Source organism: Aquarana catesbeiana, linkage group LG08, assembly GCF_042186555.1.
Source record: "Aquarana catesbeiana isolate 2022-GZ linkage group LG08, ASM4218655v1, whole genome shotgun sequence".
In the NCBI taxonomy this organism is placed as follows: Eukaryota; Metazoa; Chordata; class Amphibia; order Anura; family Ranidae; genus Aquarana; species Aquarana catesbeiana.
Genome location: NC_133331.1, coordinates 264065449 through 264087314, shown reverse-complemented (window position 1 = coordinate 264087314; position 21866 = coordinate 264065449). Strand labels below are relative to the sequence as shown.

The 21866-nt window shown below is 44.2% G+C and overlaps 1 protein-coding gene across 2 annotated transcripts in view; it reads left to right on the top strand.

Moving 5' to 3' along the window:
* The window catches only part of LOC141106394 (uncharacterized), a 119533-nt gene that overhangs the window by 63150 nt on the left and 34517 nt on the right, over positions 1-21866 (top strand). For both annotated transcript variants that reach the window (XM_073597148.1, XM_073597145.1), the window contains exons 2-3: positions 14874-15169; positions 17114-17224. In XM_073597148.1, coding sequence (XP_073453249.1) covers positions 14879-15169; positions 17114-17224 — 402 coding nt within the window. In that variant the 5' untranslated portion in view covers positions 14874-14878. The remainder of the gene's footprint in view (positions 1-14873; positions 15170-17113; positions 17225-21866) is intronic.

Here is a 21866-nt window from a genome sequence, read left to right as displayed (position 1 = left end):
TACCATGAAGCGAGAGGACGCAGTTGAGTCGCTAGATAATATTTAGCTATATTTGGGAATGCAAGGCCGCCTTGACTATGAGGGGCAAAGAGGATAGACCTAGCAATGCAGTGCCTTTTGTAATTCCAAAAGAAGTTCAACAGGTTCCCCTGGAGGGGGAAGGTGCGAGGATGGGATAGGGATAGGCAGAGTTTCAAAGATATAGAGAAGTTTAGGCAAGATTGCCATCTTAATGGTTGCCATGTGACCAAAGAGAGACAACCTCTGAGACTTCCACTTGGCAAGGGATGCTTTAATGGAAGTGTATAATGGGGGAAAGTTAGCCTTATAAAGGGCATCGTAGGTAGATATAAGATTGACACCTAGGTACTTTGACTACTCTTGGAAGACCTCGACTTTAAACGATTGTGTAAGGTGGGATAGCCTCTGGTCAGGGATATTAAGGGGAAGGGCTTCTGTCTTGGAGTATTGATTTTGTAACCGGAAAGAAGGCTATAGCGATCTAGTTCCATATGGAGGTTTGGAAGGGAGGTTGTGTGAGTATGAGTAATACATTGTCCGCGAAAAGGGAGATCTTAAAATCTCTAATACAGACTGAAATACCATGAATATTGGGATTTCGCCTTATATGGGCTGCCAGGGGCTCAATACAAACTGCGTAAAGAAGAGGGAAAAGAGGGCACCCCTGCCATGTGCCATTATAAATGGGAAAGGCAGGAGAGGCAGCAAACTGGGTCCTAACTAAAGTCAGTGGAGAGGAATATAGATGGGCAACGGCTTGTAGAAAAGGACCCCTGATGCCAACACGGCAGACAGTCGCAAACAAAAATGGCCAGCCGAGCCTATCAAAGGCCTTTTCTGCATCTAAACTTAAGAGTAGTGCCTCAGATTGAGTCATGTTCACTACATCTATAAGATCAATAGCTCTCCTGGTATTGTCACCAGCTTGGCAAAGGTGATAAACCCCACCTGGTCTTTATGTATAAGTGATGGCAGAAGGTTGTTTAGTCTATTTGCTAAAATTTTTGTAGAGATTTTAAGATTCGAATTAAGGAGCGCTATCGGTCTGTAATTTGAGCACAGTGTATGATCCTTAACCGGCTTAGGGATCATCGTGAGAAAGGAGGTTTGCATGTCTCTCGGAATAGGAGAAGAAGTTAGGAAAGAGTTGAACAGAGAAGTGATGTAAGGGAGAAGGAGCGGAAGAAAGGTTTTATAATAGAGATACGGCAGTACGTCAGGTCCTGGGGATTTATTAGCTGGGAGAGATTTAATCGTGGCAACTACTTCCTCCTCAGAGATAGAGGAGTTGAGACTGGTCAGTTCAGAAGGGGAAATGACAGGAAGATCACTGTCCTCCAGATATGATTGTATGGCCTGGGAGAGGTCTGAAGACGGGGGGTTGTGTGGGACAGTGGGATCATTATACAAATTAAAATAAAAGTCGTGGAAGATTTGTGCAATTTTAGAAGGATGGGAATGTAGGGTACCGGATGTGTACCTGAGGAAAGTGGGAGAGGCCACACTGGAGCGTTTGCAGAGTTGTCTAGCTAAGAGTGTGTGAGGCTTATTGGCCTCATCATAATACATTTGTCGCAGTCGAAGGAGGGCTTTCTCGACCTTTCCAATCTCAATGTCCCTTAACCCAGCTCTGGCGCTACCTATCTCCCTAAGAAGAGACAGTGAGAACAACAACCGTTTTTCCAATTGCTTAAGTTTGTCTACCAGCAACTCACGAGTCATCTTGGCATTCCGTTTGAGGGCAGTGGAGATAGAAATACATTGGCCGCGGAATACCGCTTTATGACCCTCCCAAAGAGAAGCAGAGGATACATCAGAGGAGCTATTTTCTGCGAAGTACAGCTTAAGAGTTTGCTCCAACTCCTTTCTGGAAGGGTCATGTTTAAGCAGAAATTCGTTTAAGCGCCAATGGCAGACTCTGAGGGAGCTTGGGGAGAGTGCCAGAGAAAGCGTGATTGGGGCATGATCGGACCATGATATTGCCTGGATGTTGGAGCTGGTACAAGCTCTGAGAGTGGGGACATTGACAAAAAAATAATACAGTCTCGAATGGGACCTGTGGGGGTGGGGAATAAAAGGTAAACTGTTTAGCAGAGGGGTAAGAAGCGCGCCACGCATCAAATAAGGCATATCGTCTGATCAATTGGCAAAAGAGAGTAGATTGCCGGTCTAAAGCTGAAGAGGACCTCCCACCACCCACAGTATGCCAGGTGAGAACGACAGGTTAAAGTCTCCCCCAATGACTAAATACTGATGGGGAGCTGCAAATAATCGTTTATACACTTTAGACAGGAAGGCTATTTGTTTTACATTCGGGGCATAAATGTTACAGAGAGTAAGGTCTAAACATTTCCAGGAGCCTCGAAGTATGAGGTAGTGCCCCAGGGGATCAGCGTACAGGGATCATAATTGAAAGGGGGAACCTTGCCTAAAGAGGACCGCCACGCCTGCCCGTTTCCGTGGATTAGAGGCAAGATAAATTTTGGGGAAATTTTTGTAGGTGAACGCCATATTGCCATATTTGTCAAGATGTGTCTCTTGAACAAAAACAAATGTCAGCGGTGGACCGCTTGAACTCACGTAGGGCCAGGCTACGTTTAACATTAGAGTTTGGGCCTTTCACAGTTAATGACATCAGATTGATCATGGTGGATACAAAAGACAGAGAGATTAGCTGTATACTTTACAGTTCAGAAGTCGTCCAAGCGTTCTGGCGATGATCCAAATGGAACCTGTGGGAGATCCAGAGCCATTCTCTAGGGATTCATTGAGTGGGCACAGAACCCCAGGGGCGGTGGGACCCTAGGTGGTGGGTGGAAGTCGAGAGAGAGAAATAGGTAAGCCAGTAAGAGAAAGCAAGAAAGAACCTAGAACAGAAAAGAAAAACAAAGACAAACAAAATAACCTGCCTAAACTGGGTGGCAGGCTGAGGGTCCCTGAATAATACTTCCAGACCAGAGTATAAAAACTCCTCTAGTCAAGAATTATCAAAAAGGGGGGACTACAAAAAAAAGAGGACAAGGGACCATTCGGAGGGCCTCTGTGCGGGGAGGCAGCAGAACCTAGGAAGCGGCAATCAACTTCCTGGCCTGCGAATGAATGCAGTTAGTGATTGACCTATTATCACTAAATAACTGTAACTCAAGGGAGTATAGTGTACTTATCTGTTCTTTTTTTACCATACAAGAGTGAGAGGCTGAATAACCACATAGTCGAATGTGTTCATGTCTCATAGCAGCACCCCACTAAAGGGTACCAGGGAAGGGGAGATGCAACGTATATGAGACTGCAAGTCTAAACAATATAACAGGCTTAACAATAGTAGGGAGGTAATGTCCCATAGAAGTAACCAAGTAAACTATAGGAACATAGTAAAAAAAAAGAAAAAAAAATGCAGTCTCTGGATAAAGAAAACATAGTACACTAGTTAAAGTTTGATTAGTACATAAATGGGGAAACTCAGATGTAATATCCTAACTTCAGACTGGTAAGCCTATACAATCCCAGAGGGAGGAGCACAATCAGCCATGGCGAGAGGATGGAGAGGCAACCGCTGGGCGGGACCAAGGGCGTTCTCTCCCAGTAACCTGGGTCCGGGGCTCTAACCGTTGGGAAGAAACTGGAAGAGGTTGGTTGCCAACCAGAAGTAGGTGGCACAGGGATGTCCAGAAAGAAATTGCGTAAAAAGACTCCTGCGCTGTCAACTGAATCCTATACTAAAGGGGCACTGCTGCAACACCTAAAACTGCTCCAAAACAGACAAAACAATCGTATAGATAGGGGGTGGTAGTTGCGCTGTGGTAAGGGGGGGGGGGGATGGGGGAGAAAGGGGGAAACTAAACTATAGTGAATACAACAAAAATGTCAGATGACCAAAGTACATAAGTGAAATATGTGAAAGAGGGCTCACGGATGCAAATATATAAATAAAAGGTGGAATGCAAGCACAAAAAATACCACTTAGTGGTGCATACCAAAAGTGCTATAATCAAACATAAATTAGAATAAAAGTATATACCAGCAAGCAGTGTACAAGGGTATGTGGATCAGCTACAAGGAGTGCTTAAATCCAAAATATAACAAATATCACGTAAACTATCAAATAAAATCGCTTAAAGCGTGTATAAATATGCTAACATTATGATCCACTGATGGCATAAAAAACGAGTGGGTAATAAATGACAACAAAAAATGGATAAAATAAAATATTTTTAAAAGTACATAAGATAGTCCCAGTGGTCGATGTTGGTAGCACGCCAACACTAGGCGACTTGAACATAAAATCCAAAGATGAAAAAAGTGAAAATAATGTGACAACAGTCCCACCACCAAATGTGACACTTCTCAATGCAGATTGAATGCTAATGGTGGGCAAGAGGGGGAGGAAAGAGTGTTCTTCAAGTGGAGATGCCCATTTTTTGTTGTCATTTATTACCCACTCGTTTTTTATGCCGTCAGTGGATCATAATGTTAGCATATTTATACACGCTTTAAGCGATTTTATTTGATAGTTTATGTGATATTTGTTATATTTTGGATTTACGCACTCCTTGTAGCTGATCCACATACCCTTGTACACTGTTTGCTGGTATATACTTTTATTCTAATTTATGTTTGATTATAGCACTTTTGGTATGCACCACTAAGTGGTATTTTTTGTGCTTGCCTTCCACCTTTTATTTATATATTTGCATCCGTGAGCCCTCTTTCACATATTTCACTTATGTACTTTGGTCATCTGACATTTTTGTTGTATTCACTATAGTTTAGTTTCCCCCTTCCTCCCCCATCCCCCCCCCCTTACCACAGCATAACTACCACCCCCTATCTATACGACAGGGATGTCCAGACCCCTACAGAAGGACTGGAGGTCCTCCAGATAGCGTAGCATCATGGATCTCCCATCTCTTTTAGCAGTCAGTCTGAAAGGAAAACCCCAATGGCATCGAAAGTCATGGTCATGCAGCGAAGTAAGGAGAGGTTGCAGAGATCAACGCTGCTGGAGCGTGATCCACGACAGATCCGGAAAAAGTTGTATGGGGGCCCCATCAAAGTCAATAGTATGCATGTTCCGGGCTTTTCGCATTATTTCTTCTTTGAAGGCATAGTTGTGAACCCTGCAGATCACATCCCGCGGTCTAGATGCTGGGCCGCGGGACGGAGGGCTCAATGAGCTCAGTCTAATTTGACTTTCTGGTGCCCTGGGCGGCCCAACACGTTATTGAAGATAGCTTGCAAGGTCGAGGGAAGGTCCTCATCCTGGGTGGCCTCGAGCAAACCCCTGACCCTGATATTGTTAAGTCTGCCCCTGTTATGGGTCCTCGAGGTGGCGTTGAAAGTCTCTGAGAGTGGAGGCCTGAGAGGCCAAGCGGCTATGAATATCGGAAAATTCTTTTTTAGTATCCGAGACATCCTCTTTCAAAGAGGTGACCTGATGCAAATCCGTGCATAGCATATTAATTTCAGACCTACAAGTCTCACGCACCTCATGGATAAGCATGTGGAAGTCTTGTTTGGTGGGCATGCAATGAACATAATCTCGCCAGAAGGTATAGGCCTCTGGGTCCGTGTCAGAGTCCAAGGCTATGTCTGCTCGGGCACCCTTTGCCAGGGGCGCATAGGGAGTAGACGGGGCGCGGCTACCCCGGGGGGACTGGCTTGTAATCTTAGTTTTGTTCTTCTGTTTCTTAGAGGAACCAGCTGAGTGAGCAGGCTTAAAGTAGTTGGCATGGTACCCTGCAGATTGCGGGGGGCAGGGGGTAGCCTGATGTGAGGGGAATCTTCCCTGGCGCAATGTGTCTGAGGGAGATCTGTCCCTGGGGGTTCTGGAGCGCTGGGGAAGAGGTAGCTGCGAATCCCATGTAATAGCTGAGGAGTCCCACGGGGAGGATGGCTGGGCGGCTGCAGCGTGTGAGGAAGGCGTGGGTCTTTGGAGGCACAGAGGGAACGGTTGAGATAGACTTTCAGGCAGGTGCCCGCCTGATGAAGGAGAAGGAGCTAGCAGAGAGGTCTGGGGCACGAGCAGGGGAAAGATCCCCATCCAAACTATACCTCATGGAGCCGGCCACAGGGGAGGCAGAGGAAGGAGAGAGAGCCGCGGTGGAAGAGGCCGGCGCCATCTTGGCCACACGTTGACCTGTCAGACTTTCGTGGCTGAGGTACTCTGTAATCAGCAGTGGAGGAGCAGAGGAGGGCCTGGTGCTGTGTCCCGAGGACCTACGCTCCTTCGACTTCTTTGGTTTCCCCATTGTGGTGAAGCAGAAGGCAATAGGTGCTATAAATTAGGCAGGCCAGGAGAGGAGACTCAGTGAAACACATCCAAACCACGCCCCCCTTTCCTTCATTTTTATATTCTTTAAAAGCTCTTATCTTATTGCTTATAGCTTTTTTTAACGTTGGCTGTGAGCCACATAGGTTTTACTATTAGTCTTTAAACTTATTGCCCTTGGGAATATACTTTGCAGTGAGTTCACAAACAGTCTTTCTGAAGAATTCCCATTTCTGTTCTGTGTCTATTGATGCCAATATTCCCTCCCAGTTAAGTGGTTTTATCTATCCCGTATGTGTTTTTTTCTTACAGCTAACATCAAATGAAATCATGTTATGATCACTGCTACCCAGATGTTCCTTCATATGAACATTATTAATAAGCTCTGCATGGTTTGAGATTACCAGGTCCAACAGAGCATCATTCCTAGTCAGGGCCTCAATAAACTGGACCATAAAATTGTCCTGCAATAGGTTTCTAAATTTTTGCCCTTTAACTGTTCAAGCAGTGCCATCACGCCAGTCACTTTCCGGGTAGTTAAAATCCACCATTATTATCACTGTCCCAGCCCTTGCAGCCCTTTCCATCTGTGCAAGGTGTCTCCACCTCCTCGTTAACATTGGGTGGTCTATAACAAACTCCAATGATCAACTTTGAACTACGCAAATCTATATGCAGTTCCACCCATAATGCTTCAGCCACATCACACTCTCCATCAATTAGGTTCTCATTCACACTTGTTACATAGTTACATAGTTACATAGTAGGTGAGGTTGAAAAAAGACACAAGTCCATCAAGTCCAACCTATGTGTGTGATTATGTGTCAGTATCGCATTGTATATCCCTGTATGTTGTGGTCATTCAGGTGCTTATCTAATAGTTTCTTGAAGCTATCAATGCTCCCCGCTGAGACCACCGCCTGTGGAAGGGAATTCCACATCCTTGCCGCTCTTACAGTAAAGAACCCTCTACGTAGTTTAAGATTAAACCTCTTTTCTTCTAATTTTAATGAGTGGCCACGAGTCTTGGTAAACTCTCTTCTGCGAAAAAGTTTTATCCCTATTGAGGGGTCACCAGTCCGGTATTTGTAAATTGAAATCATATCCCCTCTCAAGCGTCTCTTCTCCAGAGAGAATAAGTTCAGTGCTCGCAACCTTTCCTCATAACTAAGATCCTCCAGACCCTTTATTAGCTTTGTTGCCCTTCTTTGAACTCGCTCCATTTCCAGTACATCCTTCCTGAGGACTGGTGCCCAGAACTGGACCGCATACTCTAGGTGCGGCCGGACCAGAGTCTTGTAGAGCGGGAGAATTATCGTTTTATCTCTGGAGTTGATCCCCCTTTTAATGCATGCCAATATTCTGTTTGCTTTGTTAGCAGCAGCTTGGCATTGCCTGCCATTGCTGAGCCTATCATCCACTAGGACCCCCAGGTCCTTTTCCATCCTAGATTCCCCCAGAGGTTCTCCCCCCAGCGTATAGAATGCATTCATATTTTTGCCACCCAAATGCATTATTTTACATTTTTCTACATTGAACCTCATTTGCCATGTAGTCGCCCACCCCATTAATTTGTTCAGGTCTTTTTGCAAGGTTTCCACGTCCTGCGGAGAAGTTATTGCCCTGCTTAGCTTAGTATCATCTGCAAATACAGAGATTGAACTGTTTATCCCATCCTCCAGATCGTTTATGAACAAATTAAATAGGATTGGTCCCAGCACAGAACCCTGGGGCACCCCACTACCCACCCCTGACCATTCTGAGTACTCCCCATTTATCACCACCCTCTGAACTCGCCCTTGTAGCCAGTTTTCAATCCATGTACTCACCCTATGGTCCATGCCAACAGACCTTATTTTGTACAGTAAACGTTTATGGGGAACTGTGTCAAATGCTTTTGCAAAATCCAGATACACCACGTCTACAGGCCTTCCTTTATCTAGATGGCAACTCACCTCCTCATAGAAGGTTAATAGATTGGTTTGGCAAGAACGATTCTTCATGAATCCATGCTGATTACTGCTAATGATATCGTACGTATTACTAAAATCCTGTATATAGTCCCTTATCATCCCCTCCAAGAGTTTACATACTATCGATGTTAGGCTAACTGGTCTGTAATTCCCAGGGATGTATTTTGGGCCCTTTTTAAATATAGGTGCTACATTGGCTTTTCTCCAATCAGCTGGTACCATTCCAGTCAGTAGACTATCTGTAAAAATTAGGAACAACGGTCTGGCAATCACTTGACTGAGTTCCCTAAGTACCCTCGGATGCAAGCCATCTGGTCCCGGTGATTTATTAATGTTAAGTTTCTCAAGTCTAATTTTAATTCCGTCCTCTGTTAACCATGTAGGTGCTTCCTGTGTTGTGTCATGAGGATAAACACTGCAGTTTTGGTTACTGAAGCCCCCCGATTCACTCGTGAAGACTGAGGAGAAGAATAAATTCAATACCTTCGCCATCTCCCCATCCTTTGTAACCAGATGTCCTTCCTCATTCTTTATGGGGCCAATATGGTCTGTCCTCCCTTTTTTACTGTTTACATACTTAAAGAATTTCTTGGGATTTTTTTTGCTCTCCTCCGCTATGTGTCTTTCATGTTCTATCTTAGCTGTCCTAATTGCACGCTTACATTTCTTATTGCATTCTTTATAAAGTCTGAATGCTGAGGATGATCCCTCAACCTTGTATTTTTTGAAGGCCTTCTCCTTTGCTTTTATATGCATTTTTACATTGGAGTTAAGCCATCCAGGACTTTTGTTCGCTCTTTTAAATTTATTACCCAATGGGATACATTGGCTAATGCCCTTATTTAATATGCTCTTAAAGCAAACCCATCTCTCCTCCGTATTCTTTGTTTCTAATATTTTATCCCAGTTTATGCCTTTTAGCAAGGTTTGTAGTTTAGGGAAGTTGGCTCTTTTGAAATTCAGTGTCTTTGTATTCCCTTTATGTTTCCTATTTGTGTGATTTATACTGAAACTAATTGACCTGTGATCACTGTTACCTAAATTGCCCCGCATTTCCACATCCGTGATCAGGTCTGTATTGTTGGTAATCAGTAGATCCAGTAATGTTTTATTTCTAGTTGGTGCGTCTACCATCTGACCCATAAAATTGTCCTGCAAGACATTAAGGAACTGGCGAGCCTTAAATGAATGTGCGGTTCCCTCCGCCCAGTCTATGTCTGGATAATTAAAATCCCCCATTATGATAACACTTCCCATTCTTGCTGCTAATCCAATTTGTGATAGGAGATCCGTCTCCACTTCCTCCCTCAGGTTTGGGGGCCTATAGCATACTCCCAGTATTATTTTCCCCTTAGCTTTATCCCTTTGGAGCTCTACCCATAAGGATTCCACCTCCTCTCTAGCTCCCTCAGTGATGTCATCTCTCACATTCACTTGTACATTATTCTTGATATATAGGCATACCCCTCCCCCTTTTTTACCCTCTCTATCCTTGCGGTATAGGGTATACCCTTGAATGTTTGCCAGCCAATCATGAGAGCTGTTGAACCAGGTCTCTGAAATTCCCACAAAATCCAAATCCTCCTCGTACAACAGTATCTCTAGTTCACCCATCTTGTCCGCCATGCTCCTGGCATTGGTGAACATGCCACATAGTTTAGACCGGTCGCATATTGTCCTCGTATTGGGTGTTTCGAGATTGCAACTAGGACTTGCTACTATACTCACCTTGTGTTTTTGTGCTTTGGTTAACCTACCACTAATGCCCCCAATACTAGCCTCTGGAATATCTTCCGCACTGGCTATCTCTGCCTCTGGACCCTCCCCCCCATCGCCTAGTTTAAAAACCCCTCTAACTTTTTGGCCATCTTCCTTCCCAGCAGATCTGCACCCTCCTCATTTAGGTGCAGTCCGTCCCTTCTATAGTACCGGTTACCAACTGAGAAGTCGGCCCAGTCCTCCAGGAACCCAAACCCCTCCTTACTACACCAGCTCTTCAGCCACTTGTTTACTTCCCTAATCTCCCTCTTCCTTTCTGGTGTGGCTCGATGTACCGGTAGTATTCCTGAGAATACTACCTTGGAGGTCCTTTTCCTCAATTTAGCTCCTAAGTCCCTAAAATCGTTCTTTAGGACACTCCATCTGCCTCTGACTTTGTCATTGGTGCCAACGTGCACCATGACAGCCGGGTCTTCCCCAGCCCCTCCCAGTAATCTGTCCACAAGATCCGTGATGTGCCGAACCCGAGCGCCCGGTAGACAACATACTGTTCGGCGCTTCAGGTCTTGGTTACAGATTGCCCTCTCTGTCCTTCTAAGAATTGAGTCCCCTACCACCAGAATCTGTCTTTCCTTTCCCTTTGCTGCCCCCCCACTCTCACTGGAGGAGTTCTTCCCCCGGCAGCTAGGAGAGTCCCTCATCTCCAGCAGTGCTGGTCCCTGACTGGTTTCACCAATGACACTCAAAGTAGCGTACTTATTGGGATGCTCCAGTCCTGGATCGGCCTCCCTGGCTTTTCCCCCTCTACCCCTCCTGACTGTCACCCATCTACTCTTTGCTAGTGCCAGCACCTCTTTGTCTCCACCCGCCTCTGTGCTGGCCCCTGCCGGCACCTGCCGTGTACGTTCCTGGCTCTCATTTAGTATGGAGGGACTTCTCAGTGCTGACAGTTGCTTCCCCAGATTCAGAACCTGGGCTTCCAGGGAAACAATGTGCTTACATTTTGCACAGCAGTATTCGCCCTCGATCTGATGATCAAGGAACGCATACATGCGGCAAGATGTACAAAGAGTCGCCTCTCCACACCCGCCGGGCATCGTACCTATTAAATTTAGTGAGGATTTGGGGATTTTACCCTGTCCAAATTACCTAACAGCTAGCTTCCTGGCACTAATACTCAAGACAATACACAGGTACACAACAAGACAATACACAGGTACACAACAAGACAATACACAGGTACACAACAAGACAATACACAGGTACTCACAGACCTACGTGCAATCGCAGAACAGTCGCAGACCTATGTACACTCGCAATACTCAAGTATACAATACACAATACACAAGTACTAACGATCCACACACACTACTCAGACAACACTCATGTACTCACACTACACAGGTACTATGACCCCTGTTATAATCTCCTGTTTTAAACTCTGGTTTTAACTCACCACTTAGAAAAGTTCCACTTGGTATAAGTTCCAGCAATCTCCCAATGAGCAGGCTCAGGATGAGTCCTACACACAGTTATATAGACTGCAGGCACCTGTGAGCAATCACCCCTCCCCCTACTTAATAGCCTGAAGGAACCAAAGAGAAAAAAAAAAAAAAAAAAAAAAAGCTATTTAAAAAGTGACAGAAAAGGCTAATTGAAAAGCTAAAAGAAAAAGCCCCAAAAATGCTACCCAGCAAACAAAAAGTAAAACTTGTTCACTCTCCGTCTGGTTTTAACTCACCACTTAGAAAAGTTCCACTTGGTATAAGTTCCAGCAATCTCCCAATGAGCAGGCTCAGGATGAGTCCTACACACAGTTATATAGACTGCAGGCACCTGTGAGCAATCACCCCTCCCCCTACTTAATAGCCTGAAGGAACCAAAGAGAAAAAAAAAAAAAAAAAAAAAAGCTATTTAAAAAGTGACAGAAAAGGCTAATTGAAAAGCTAAAAGAAAAAGCCCCAAAAATGCTACCCAGCAAACAAAAAGTAAAACTTGTTCACTCTCCGTCTGGTTTTAACTCACCACTTAGAAAAGTTCCACTTGGTATAAGTTCCAGCAATCTCCCAATGAGCAGGCTCAGGATGAGTCCTACACACAGTTATATAGACTGCAGGCACCTGTGAGCAATCACCCCTCCCCCTACTTAATAGCCTGAAGGAACCAAAGAGAAAAAAAAAAAAAAAAAAAAAAGCTATTTAAAAAGTGACAGAAAAGGCTAATTGAAAAGCTAAAAGAAAAAGCCCCAAAAATGCTACCCAGCAAACAAAAAGTAAAACTTGTTCACTCTCCGTCTGGTTTTAACTCACCACTTAGAAAAGTTCCACTTGGTATAAGTTCCAGCAATCTCCCAATGAGCAGGCTCAGGATGAGTCCTACACACAGTTATATAGACTGCAGGCACCTGTGAGCAATCACCCCTCCCCCTACTTAATAGCCTGAAGGAACCAAAGAGAAAAAAAAAAAAAAAAAAAAAAGCTATTTAAAAAGTGACAGAAAAGGCTAATTGAAAAGCTAAAAGAAAAAGCCCCAAAAATGCTACCCAGCAAACAAAAAGTAAAACTTGTTCACTCTCCGTCTGGTTTTAACTCACCACTTAGAAAAGTTCCACTTGGTATAAGTTCCAGCAATCTCCCAATGAGCAGGCTCAGGATGAGTCCTACACACAGTTATATAGACTGCAGGCACCTGTGAGCAATCACCCCTCCCCCTACTTAATAGCCTGAAGGAACCAAAGAGAAAAAAAAAAAAAAAAAAAAAAGCTATTTAAAAAGTGACAGAAAAGGCTAATTGAAAAGCTAAAAGAAAAAGCCCCAAAAATGCTACCCAGCAAACAAAAAGTAAAACTTGTTCACTCTCCGTCTGGTTTTAACTCACCACTTAGAAAAGTTCCACTTGGTATAAGTTCCAGCAATCTCCCAATGAGCAGGCTCAGGATGAGTCCTACACACAGTTATATAGACTGCAGGCACCTGTGAGCAATCACCCCTCCCCCTACTTAATAGCCTGAAGGAACCAAAGAGAAAAAAAAAAAAAAAAAAAAAAAGCTATTTAAAAAGTGACAGAAAAGGCTAATTGAAAAGCTAAAAGAAAAAGCCCCAAAAATGCTACCCAGCAAACAAAAAGTAAAACTTGTTCACTCTCCGTCTGGTTTTAACTCACCACTTAGAAAAGTTCCACTTGGTATAAGTTCCAGCAATCTCCCAATGAGCAGGCTCAGGATGAGTCCTACACACAGTTATATAGACTGCAGGCACCTGTGAGCAATCACCCCTCCCCCTACTTAATAGCCTGAAGGAACCAAAGAGAAAAAAAAAAAAAAAAAAAAAAGCTATTTAAAAAGTGACAGAAAAGGCTAATTGAAAAGCTAAAAGAAAAAGCCCCAAAAATGCTACCCAGCAAACAAAAAGTAAAACTTGTTCACTCTCCGTCTGGTTTTAACTCACCACTTAGAAAAGTTCCACTTGGTATAAGTTCCAGCAATCTCCCAATGAGCAGGCTCAGGATGAGTCCTACACACAGTTATATAGACTGCAGGCACCTGTGAGCAATCACCCCTCCCCCTACTTAATAGCCTGAAGGAACCAAAGAGAAAAAAAAAAAAAAAAAAAGCTATTTAAAAAGTGACAGAAAAGGCTAATTGAAAAGCTAAAAGAAAAAGCCCCAAAAATGCTACCCAGCAAACAAAAAGTAAAACTTGTTCACTCTCCGTCTGGTTTTAACTCACCACTTAGAAAAGTTCCACTTGGTATAAGTTCCAGCAATCTCCCAATGAGCAGGCTCAGGATGAGTCCTACACACAGTTATATAGACTGTTATTGGAGACCTGAAGACAGCCTTTGTCCAACCAGTATGGAACATAGCTTCTCACATGCAGAAATGGTTGTGTGGCACTGGGAATCAGAATCAGCCTATCAACTCTATACTTTTGTCCCTAGTAGTTTCAAATCTGTAATGCAACCCAACGTTTAACTACCAGAAGTGGCCTTCGGATGCCAACCTGGCTCTAGCCTATACTGGTTATTGAGCCCTGAAAAAAAATAGTCTAGTTAACCCTGTCCCCTTTGTCCTTGGATTCTATAGCTAACAGGAGATGTTTATAAACTCTAACTCTATGTGTGTACTGGTCACCTTCCAATGTATTATAGGGTGAACCTATTTATTATACAGTAGCACAGACCTAACTATCTGGCACTGTGCATGTGAGATAATAACAATACGACAAAGATTAGGCACCCAAAAAGCTATGGGCATCTTTGGTTAAACTATTAGAACATAGCAATACTTGCCTAATAGTCTCTACTTCCAGTCTGGTTAAAAATACAGCAGCAGTAGCAGCCCATCGTGACTCAATTCTCGCTTTGTTTCTCTCTCCACTTTCTCCATATGGGGTATCTATAGTCAGCCCCCAGAGACAGGAATTGTACATGAATAATCTCTGTGAACATTAGGCAGCAGAGCCACTTACAGACTGTACAGGGCAGCAGACCCCTGCAAAATGTTAACAGGACTGCATTAATTTGTGTATTTCATATCAGCTTGAAGTTCAACTTTAAAACATATCTAAACTCGTAAACTGCAATATATAATAATATGTTTATTTTTTAAGTCCCTAGATATGGTGGATGCATTAGGTTCCCTTTTTAAAGGCTCTTTTTTAACTTTTTGTTTAGCTGGTGATCCCATAGCTTGGAAATCTGATAACATTGTTTGAGATTTAACTTACAGAGATTCTAAACATTCTTAACCACTGTATTAGGAGTGGAATCCTAATATAAAAATACATGTTTAAGTAAAATATTGTCTCACTGTTTTTTTGTTTTGTTTTTTGTTTTTTTGGAAAAGCATACAAAATCCTGGTTTTAACTTTTTAAACATTTTTTCTATTTTAGATTTCATGATGTCAGATCCTGCGAGTAAATCCGTATCTCCTCACTATGAGACTATATTGAGCAGCACTCAATCTGCAGTCCCATCTGCGGTCCCAGCGTCGAATGTGCCTGTGGCATCTTTCTTTCAGAACATCAGTCCTCTGCCCCCCACATTCTCCATCGCTCCTTCAACCCAGGCCTTGAGTGTCCCCACTATGGCACCACAATGGCAGCTGTCTGCCAGCATACCCCTAAATATGGACCCATCTTTACCATTTTTCCAAACATTTCTTAAGGGTAAACCAAAGGCTCTGGGAGTAAGTATTAAAGCTGACCATACACCACACAGTTTATACAGGGAGCCCAGGAAATTATAAAAGTGTACCTGTCTTTTTGCAATAGACAATATGATGCATGGGGGGAGTAGAGATGGAGAAACAGGTATGTAGCATAAACCCCTAATGGGTCCTGCAGATTTGTCTCAGGGTTTATGCTCAATCGGGTGCTACGCAGCCAGGCACACAGCAGCTCCCACAGTCTCACAATGCAATGACCAGGCAGTGTGTATCTTTTTAGGGTTTTAAGCTGCTTAAACTTGGTTCAACCAGACAGACCGGCTGAAGCCCTACATGGCATCTTTTAGCCTGACTCGGTGAATGGCTCCTGTGCGTAGGGGCCACTGGCGGTTCATAGGACAATCCAGCAGAGGAGGGAGGGTGGAGCTGACAGATCTCACATCATCACCACCAGCTGTGTGGAGCTGTGGTGGCAAAACAAGCTCCAGCACTGAGCCCTGTTCTGCATCCTTTTCTATTTGCAAGCAGAGTTACCCAGTGTGCTGTGAACAAAATATATTGTGCCTGACCATACTTGCTGGACCATGTGTCAGCAGTAATGTGGACCTCGTGGCTGACTGCCTTGCCCAACGATGCTAAAACATTGCCTTCTACGTGATGGTACAGAGCTAGAATGGCCTTACGTGCAAAGAAATAGAAACTGGGAACCCGCCATTGTGGTACAGCACATTCTGAAAATTCACAGAAGGGGGCAGAATCCACCAGACAGAAAGGCAGGAGTTGTAAAGCCAGCAATTTGGACAAGCTGGAATTTAGATGCTGGGCATATGGGTGGCAGGGAGTGTATTTTTTTTTTCGATGCAGCAGCTGGGGCAGAGAAATTTGCCTGCTATACTCTACAGCTGATGGTGTGCTACTGGCAGATGTGTTGCAAGGACCTGTGACACCCTTTGCTATACCATCATCCCTGTCAGTCGAGGCTGCTGGGAACTCATGAAATATAGAGGGTGTAATGTTGTGGGGGTAGGCATGAAACGTGAGGAGTGAGGAGGAGAAAAATGATGTCCCTTTTGTGTGGCTTTCAGGTGCTCTTGCCAATGGGCTGAGTGGTGGGGGTTAATTAGCTTGTGAAGCATGTGGTACCCAAATAGCTGGTGTTTTTGCCACGCTTGATCTGCTTGTGGCAGAGATTAAAAATTGCAACAGTGCTGCACATGTGTTAGAAAAGGGCCACACAGCTGAGCTGCGGGAAGTGGACCGGGAGATAACAGCTCCACAATCTGATGGAATAGGGTGGCTGCTCTTTACTCTTCCATAAAGGCTGCCTCTGGAGGACATTCTGCTTCATTGGGTGTTGTTTCTCCCCCTCACTTTCCTCCTCTGCTCTATCCGGCACTCAAGTCGTGTCAGTGACCTCATCATCATCATCATCATTCCTCTATCCTCATCATCACTAGAGCCAACTTGAATGCATGAAGGTAAAAAAGCCTTATGCCATTAGAACCACTTTAACTGGAGTCATGTTCAAGAGAAGTACTTCCCTTTTGTTCTGTCTTTTAAAGGGGAAGTCATGCCTGGCACCAGTGGATTGGGGGTGCCATCCTGGGGGAGCCTGTGTCTGATTGGACACAGAGTTCTGTTGAGATTGGGGTGGATTTTGGTATCTTCTTCTGTCCTCCCCTCCTGTTAAATACTGGTTGGTTTAGTTCTACCTAGAGCCTCCCCACTTCTTCTATGTTCTTCTGTCTTCTATATTGCAATTAGAATTCTGTACTGCAAAAGAATGAGAAAATGTTCTTTGGGGAACTTGAATTTGCCTTGAAAGAATGCCCATCTGGGTTCAATCATCAGTTGGGCAAAAAAAATTCATTTATCTCTAGCGGACCATTAGGTATCAATAGCACTTAGCAGAATATTGTTCAAAGCTGCATCAAACTAATTAAACCTTGTTCTTTCTCTCTTCAGATTCTGGTCATTGTGGCAGCTATATTGGAGATTGGCCTCGGCATTGCATTGGGCTTCACCAGGTTTAATTTCATGTTACTAAGTGGCATTCCTTTTTGGGGCCCAGTGTTTGTAAGTACCTTTACAATTTGCTATTTGTGATTGTAATAATTGGGTGCAGAAAAGCAACGGCCTGCAGTACCACCTATTGGCTAATCATAGATTAACTTTCACCAATGTAAAAGGGGAGGGTTTGAATCAATGTGAGATGTTATTGCCTGTGTCACCATTGGAGAGTTTCCCCACACTTCCTGTCCTGCTGACCACTCTCATTTGATCATTGGGACAGGAAATGGGGTTTAATCATCCCCAATAAGAACAAAGACAATAAGAGTAACCTGAAAAGTTATATTTCTTTCTTATGCTTGCTATCCGAAGAGAAATATGATTGGATGGTCATAAGTGAAAAATTGCCATTTAAATATGCACAAGTGTTTCAACAGATTAAGCCCCTGTGTGTGATTAAGGCCGATAGAGAGGCTAAGCCATCTAACATGGATTGGTAGCTTTTGTCACTTACAGCTGGATATCGGTGTGTTTCAGGACAGAGCTGTTGACAAAACGTTGAGCAGTTGGTGAATCATCTGCTGGTACACAATGACTGCAGTATAGAGGAAAGTATAGTGCAGCATTTCTCAACATTTTAACCCCTGAGGTATCCTTTAAATAATTTTCAGGTTTTGTAGAGCCCCTGATAAAACCATTGGGGGTCGGTGCAAATACCTCTTACATTGGTGGCCAATGAGAAGAATGCCTCCCTTACAGATACAGATAGTTAAAAAAAAATATTGGTGTCATACCACTGATTCTGCTCGGATCTAAGCACACATCATTGGATGGGAAGTCAGCTTAAAAGGGACCTCAAGCAATCTCTGGAGGAACTAGTTCCAAGGAACTCTGGTTGAGAATAGCTGGTCTAGTGAGTTTATGTCAAGGGTTAGTTTCCATTTAAAAGGGTTTACATTCAGTTACAGGGTTACAGTAAGGCTACAATTTCACTAATTGAGGGAAAAGTGACAAATCCTTTTTAAAGCCCATCTCTTATACTACCAATACTTACCTTTCCTGCTAAATCCCTAGGTACAGTTGTGCTCAAAAGTTTGCATACCCTTGGAGAATTGGTAATATACAGAATGTAACATTTTTAACGTAAACATGAGGGAGCAGGCAAACACATCTCTTTTATTCCCCATGGCATTCATATTCTGGTACAATCATTTTTATTGAAAAAATATAACATCTTGACAAACGTTCACCCACGCAGAGGCGTAGGTCAATGAACATAACGATCTTATAACATGAATAGGAAATAATTCCTATTCATGTTATAATAGTTAACTATCAACTGGGGACCTTATGGGGCACCTCATTGTCCTATATAAATCACCAGGGCATAAGGGCCAACTAATTAGGGTCCAAGATGCAGGTGCACTAGATCACAGCAGAGGGAAATGCGTATATTGGTCCAATGAAAATCCCTGTCACAGACTGGGATGAACATTCGGCAGAAAGATACAAAATTAAATAGATTGAAAATATAGCGACGGTGGCCGCTAACCCTCATGAGGTGGGCCCCAAATTTGAGGATCCAGGGTCACCCAAGAGCACAAGAATCCAAGAGCGGCCCTAGGAATAATCTTGATTGCAAAAAAAAAAAAAGGAGGGAGAGGAGAGCAGAAACCAGGAAAGGCAGACCAGAATATAGAGAAAAGAAAGGGAGAAGGAGGGGATGGGGGAAAGTCCTGCAGGAGAGGAGAGTGACAAGACCATTCTCAGGAGAGGCCCAAACTGCTCAGGTGTAAAGTGGGAATCTTCATAGGTCCACCAAGAAGACCATACTTTAAGAAATTTAGAGTGAAAGTCATTTAAAATACTCAACATTTTCTCATTGATCATGAGATCAGTTAGAGTGCTCTTCACCATAGCAAATAGAACAGAGGGCCTCTTCCTAAGCTCTGGCTATAACCCATTTGGCTGCAATAAACAAATATGTTGCCAGTTTCTGTTAGTAAGAAAACAAGCCCTGGATCGGGCAGTGCAACAAAGAAAATTTTGCATCTCTGTGAATGGGTATATGAAATAAGGAATGCAGGTGGCCAAACACCCTGGACCAAAACCCTATGAGGCGAGGGCAGGACCACCAAGTGTGTATTACATCGCCCCGCTGACCACATCCTCTAAAGCACCAGTCATTATAGGATGGATTCGCGCTCGCTATCCGGGCCGGGACCCAGTACCACCATAGGAGGACTTTGTATGCAGCTTCTAATGTAGCCATGTTGAAGGAGCATTTGGCCACAGAGGACCAAGCCTTGTTCCAGTCCTCCGGTTTGATAGAGGTCTCCAAGTCCTGTTCCCACCGCAACTTATAAGACGCGGCCCCGGGCAAGTCCATAGCGTTTAGAGAAGAGTAGATTTTGGAGATAGCTCCTGGGGCCCAATTAAAATGAAAGCAAAAGAGTTCAAAAAAGTTTTTTGGATAAATGGAATTGCGTCTCAACGAAGAGACCCAGTGGCTTAGTTGAGTATGGTGATATAATTGCGATGAGGGCGCCTCATTGGTGTCCTGGAAGGAAGACCAGGAGGGAAGGATACACGTTGAGAGAAAATGTCGGACCTGTCAGGAGCTGACAATTACCCGACAGCTGAGTGGCCAGCTCAGAGAAGGAAGGGCTGAGCCCAGCCTTATCTCTCCACAGTTACACAGTTAGCTGTTGATGATATCCTGCTCGTCAGTCCTGCCTACTTAAGCCGTCCAGTCCAGAGGTTCTCTGCCTTCGCCTTGGTCAACATAACAGAAAATCTCCTGCGATCCTGTACAAGACTTGCTTTGCTGACATCCCTTATGGCTCCAGATCTTGCTTGCTGTTCAACTACATTGATCCCTGACTTCTGGCTTGGCTGACTATCCGTTCCGGTTACTGAACTTTGGCTATGTCTTGACTACTGTCCATATCAATGCCAAAATGTCATGCTTTCTGCCAGGGTATGCAAACTTTTGAGCACAACTGTAGGTAGTACGATCATTGTCAGCCTGTGTTGGAGCTGGCATCGGGTTTGTACATTCTCCCCATTCCCATGTAACAAAGGAGACTGGCATTTGGCAGGTTTGTTCTTTTTACTTTTATTATTAAACAAGTGTGAATTAACTGTACTTCTGTCTCGGCCTGATTTCATGGTTTCTGACAGGACCTCCGTGAAGCCATGGAAGGACCACCAAGAGAAAAAGCTTGGTTGATCAATTTCCAGCGGTAACAGGGGGTTATTGAAGAGGGGGGGGGGTGATAGAAAGGGGGACATGAGGTTACCCGAGAAGCGAACAGAGTCCTAGAGTTTAAGGCTATGACGCATAAGCGGGCTGAGCGAGGGGGGCAAAGCTTGTAAGAAAGCCAAAGTAGGGTCGAAAGCCATGGGATTCATATTCAGTTGTAGTCTATAACAGAATGGTACAATGATAAAACAATTTATGGAAACCAGTAAACAAATGAAATGATCCCTTTTTTTAAAGTGTGCATCTATGAGGCTCCGAATTCTTGAAGGCGGTTCCCATTCATCTTGTGCAGCATGACCTGGAGGTATTTTGCAATTTGAGATCTCCACAGAGTGACTCGGTGACATTAAGTACAGAAACAAAGGGCAGGAGGTAGGGAGCGGCCGCAGTTAGCTGCTTCTGTCGGCCAGTATCTCAATACCCCATGCAAGGGAGAATACGCCCCTGGGGGGGGGGGGGGGGACTATTGCGGTACTAGGTATAGTCAAGTATTCAGTACAGACAGATAAAGAAGGAGATAATAATATAAAAAAAATTTAATTTTAATAGAAAACATGATTAAAAGATTATAACAGTGTCACATACAGTTGTAATTAAAAACGGAAGCAGTAAATACAACCAATTGGATTACAACCCATAGTGATAGTGGACACAAATAGAGCTTGGATTCTCGACCGGTTTCACGGTTTTCACCGCTTCCTCAGGAGAGCAATATCTGTGGTACAACATACAATAATTATAGTAAATACATAACACGAGAAAGACATTTGTCGATGCAGCAAAATCGTTAAACAATACATTAAACACTTACATACAATTTAAGTAGAAAAAGGATGAGCTCACCCGTTCAGTAATTCTCTGTGGGTGTGTAAAGCCCCAAGTGGTTCCCCCTGCGGCGGACACAGGGGATAACAGACAGCCTCTAGATGGATAAATTTTAGATGATAGAATTATATAAATCAATAGACTAGGGAATCAGTCGAAGGGAGGGATAGAATAGGGGGGTGCCAGAAGTGTGCCTCTCAAGTTAAAACCAGTGTGCAAGGATAGGAAACGAGGAAACAGTGAAGGTAGATGGCAGTGGGGGGAGGGGGGAGGGGGAAAAAGGGGGGGGAAAGGGGGAAGGGGAAAAAAGGGGGGGGAGAGGGGAAGGAGGGGGGGGGAGGGGAAGGAGAGAGGAGGGAGGGGGGGGGTAAGGGGGGAAAGGAGGAGGAGGGGGGAGAAGAGAGGGGGGGAGGGGGAAAGGAGGAGGAGGGGGAGGAGAGAGGGGGGGAGGGGGGAAGGAGGAGGAGGGGGAGGAGAGAGGGGGGGGGGGAAAGGGGGAAGGGGAGGGAAGGGGGAGAAGGGGACAGAAAGGACGGGGGGAAGGGGAAAGGAAAAGGGGGACAGTGAGGTCAGTGGAGGGAGAAGCCACTACTCAAAGGTGTAAAGGGAAAAAACCAG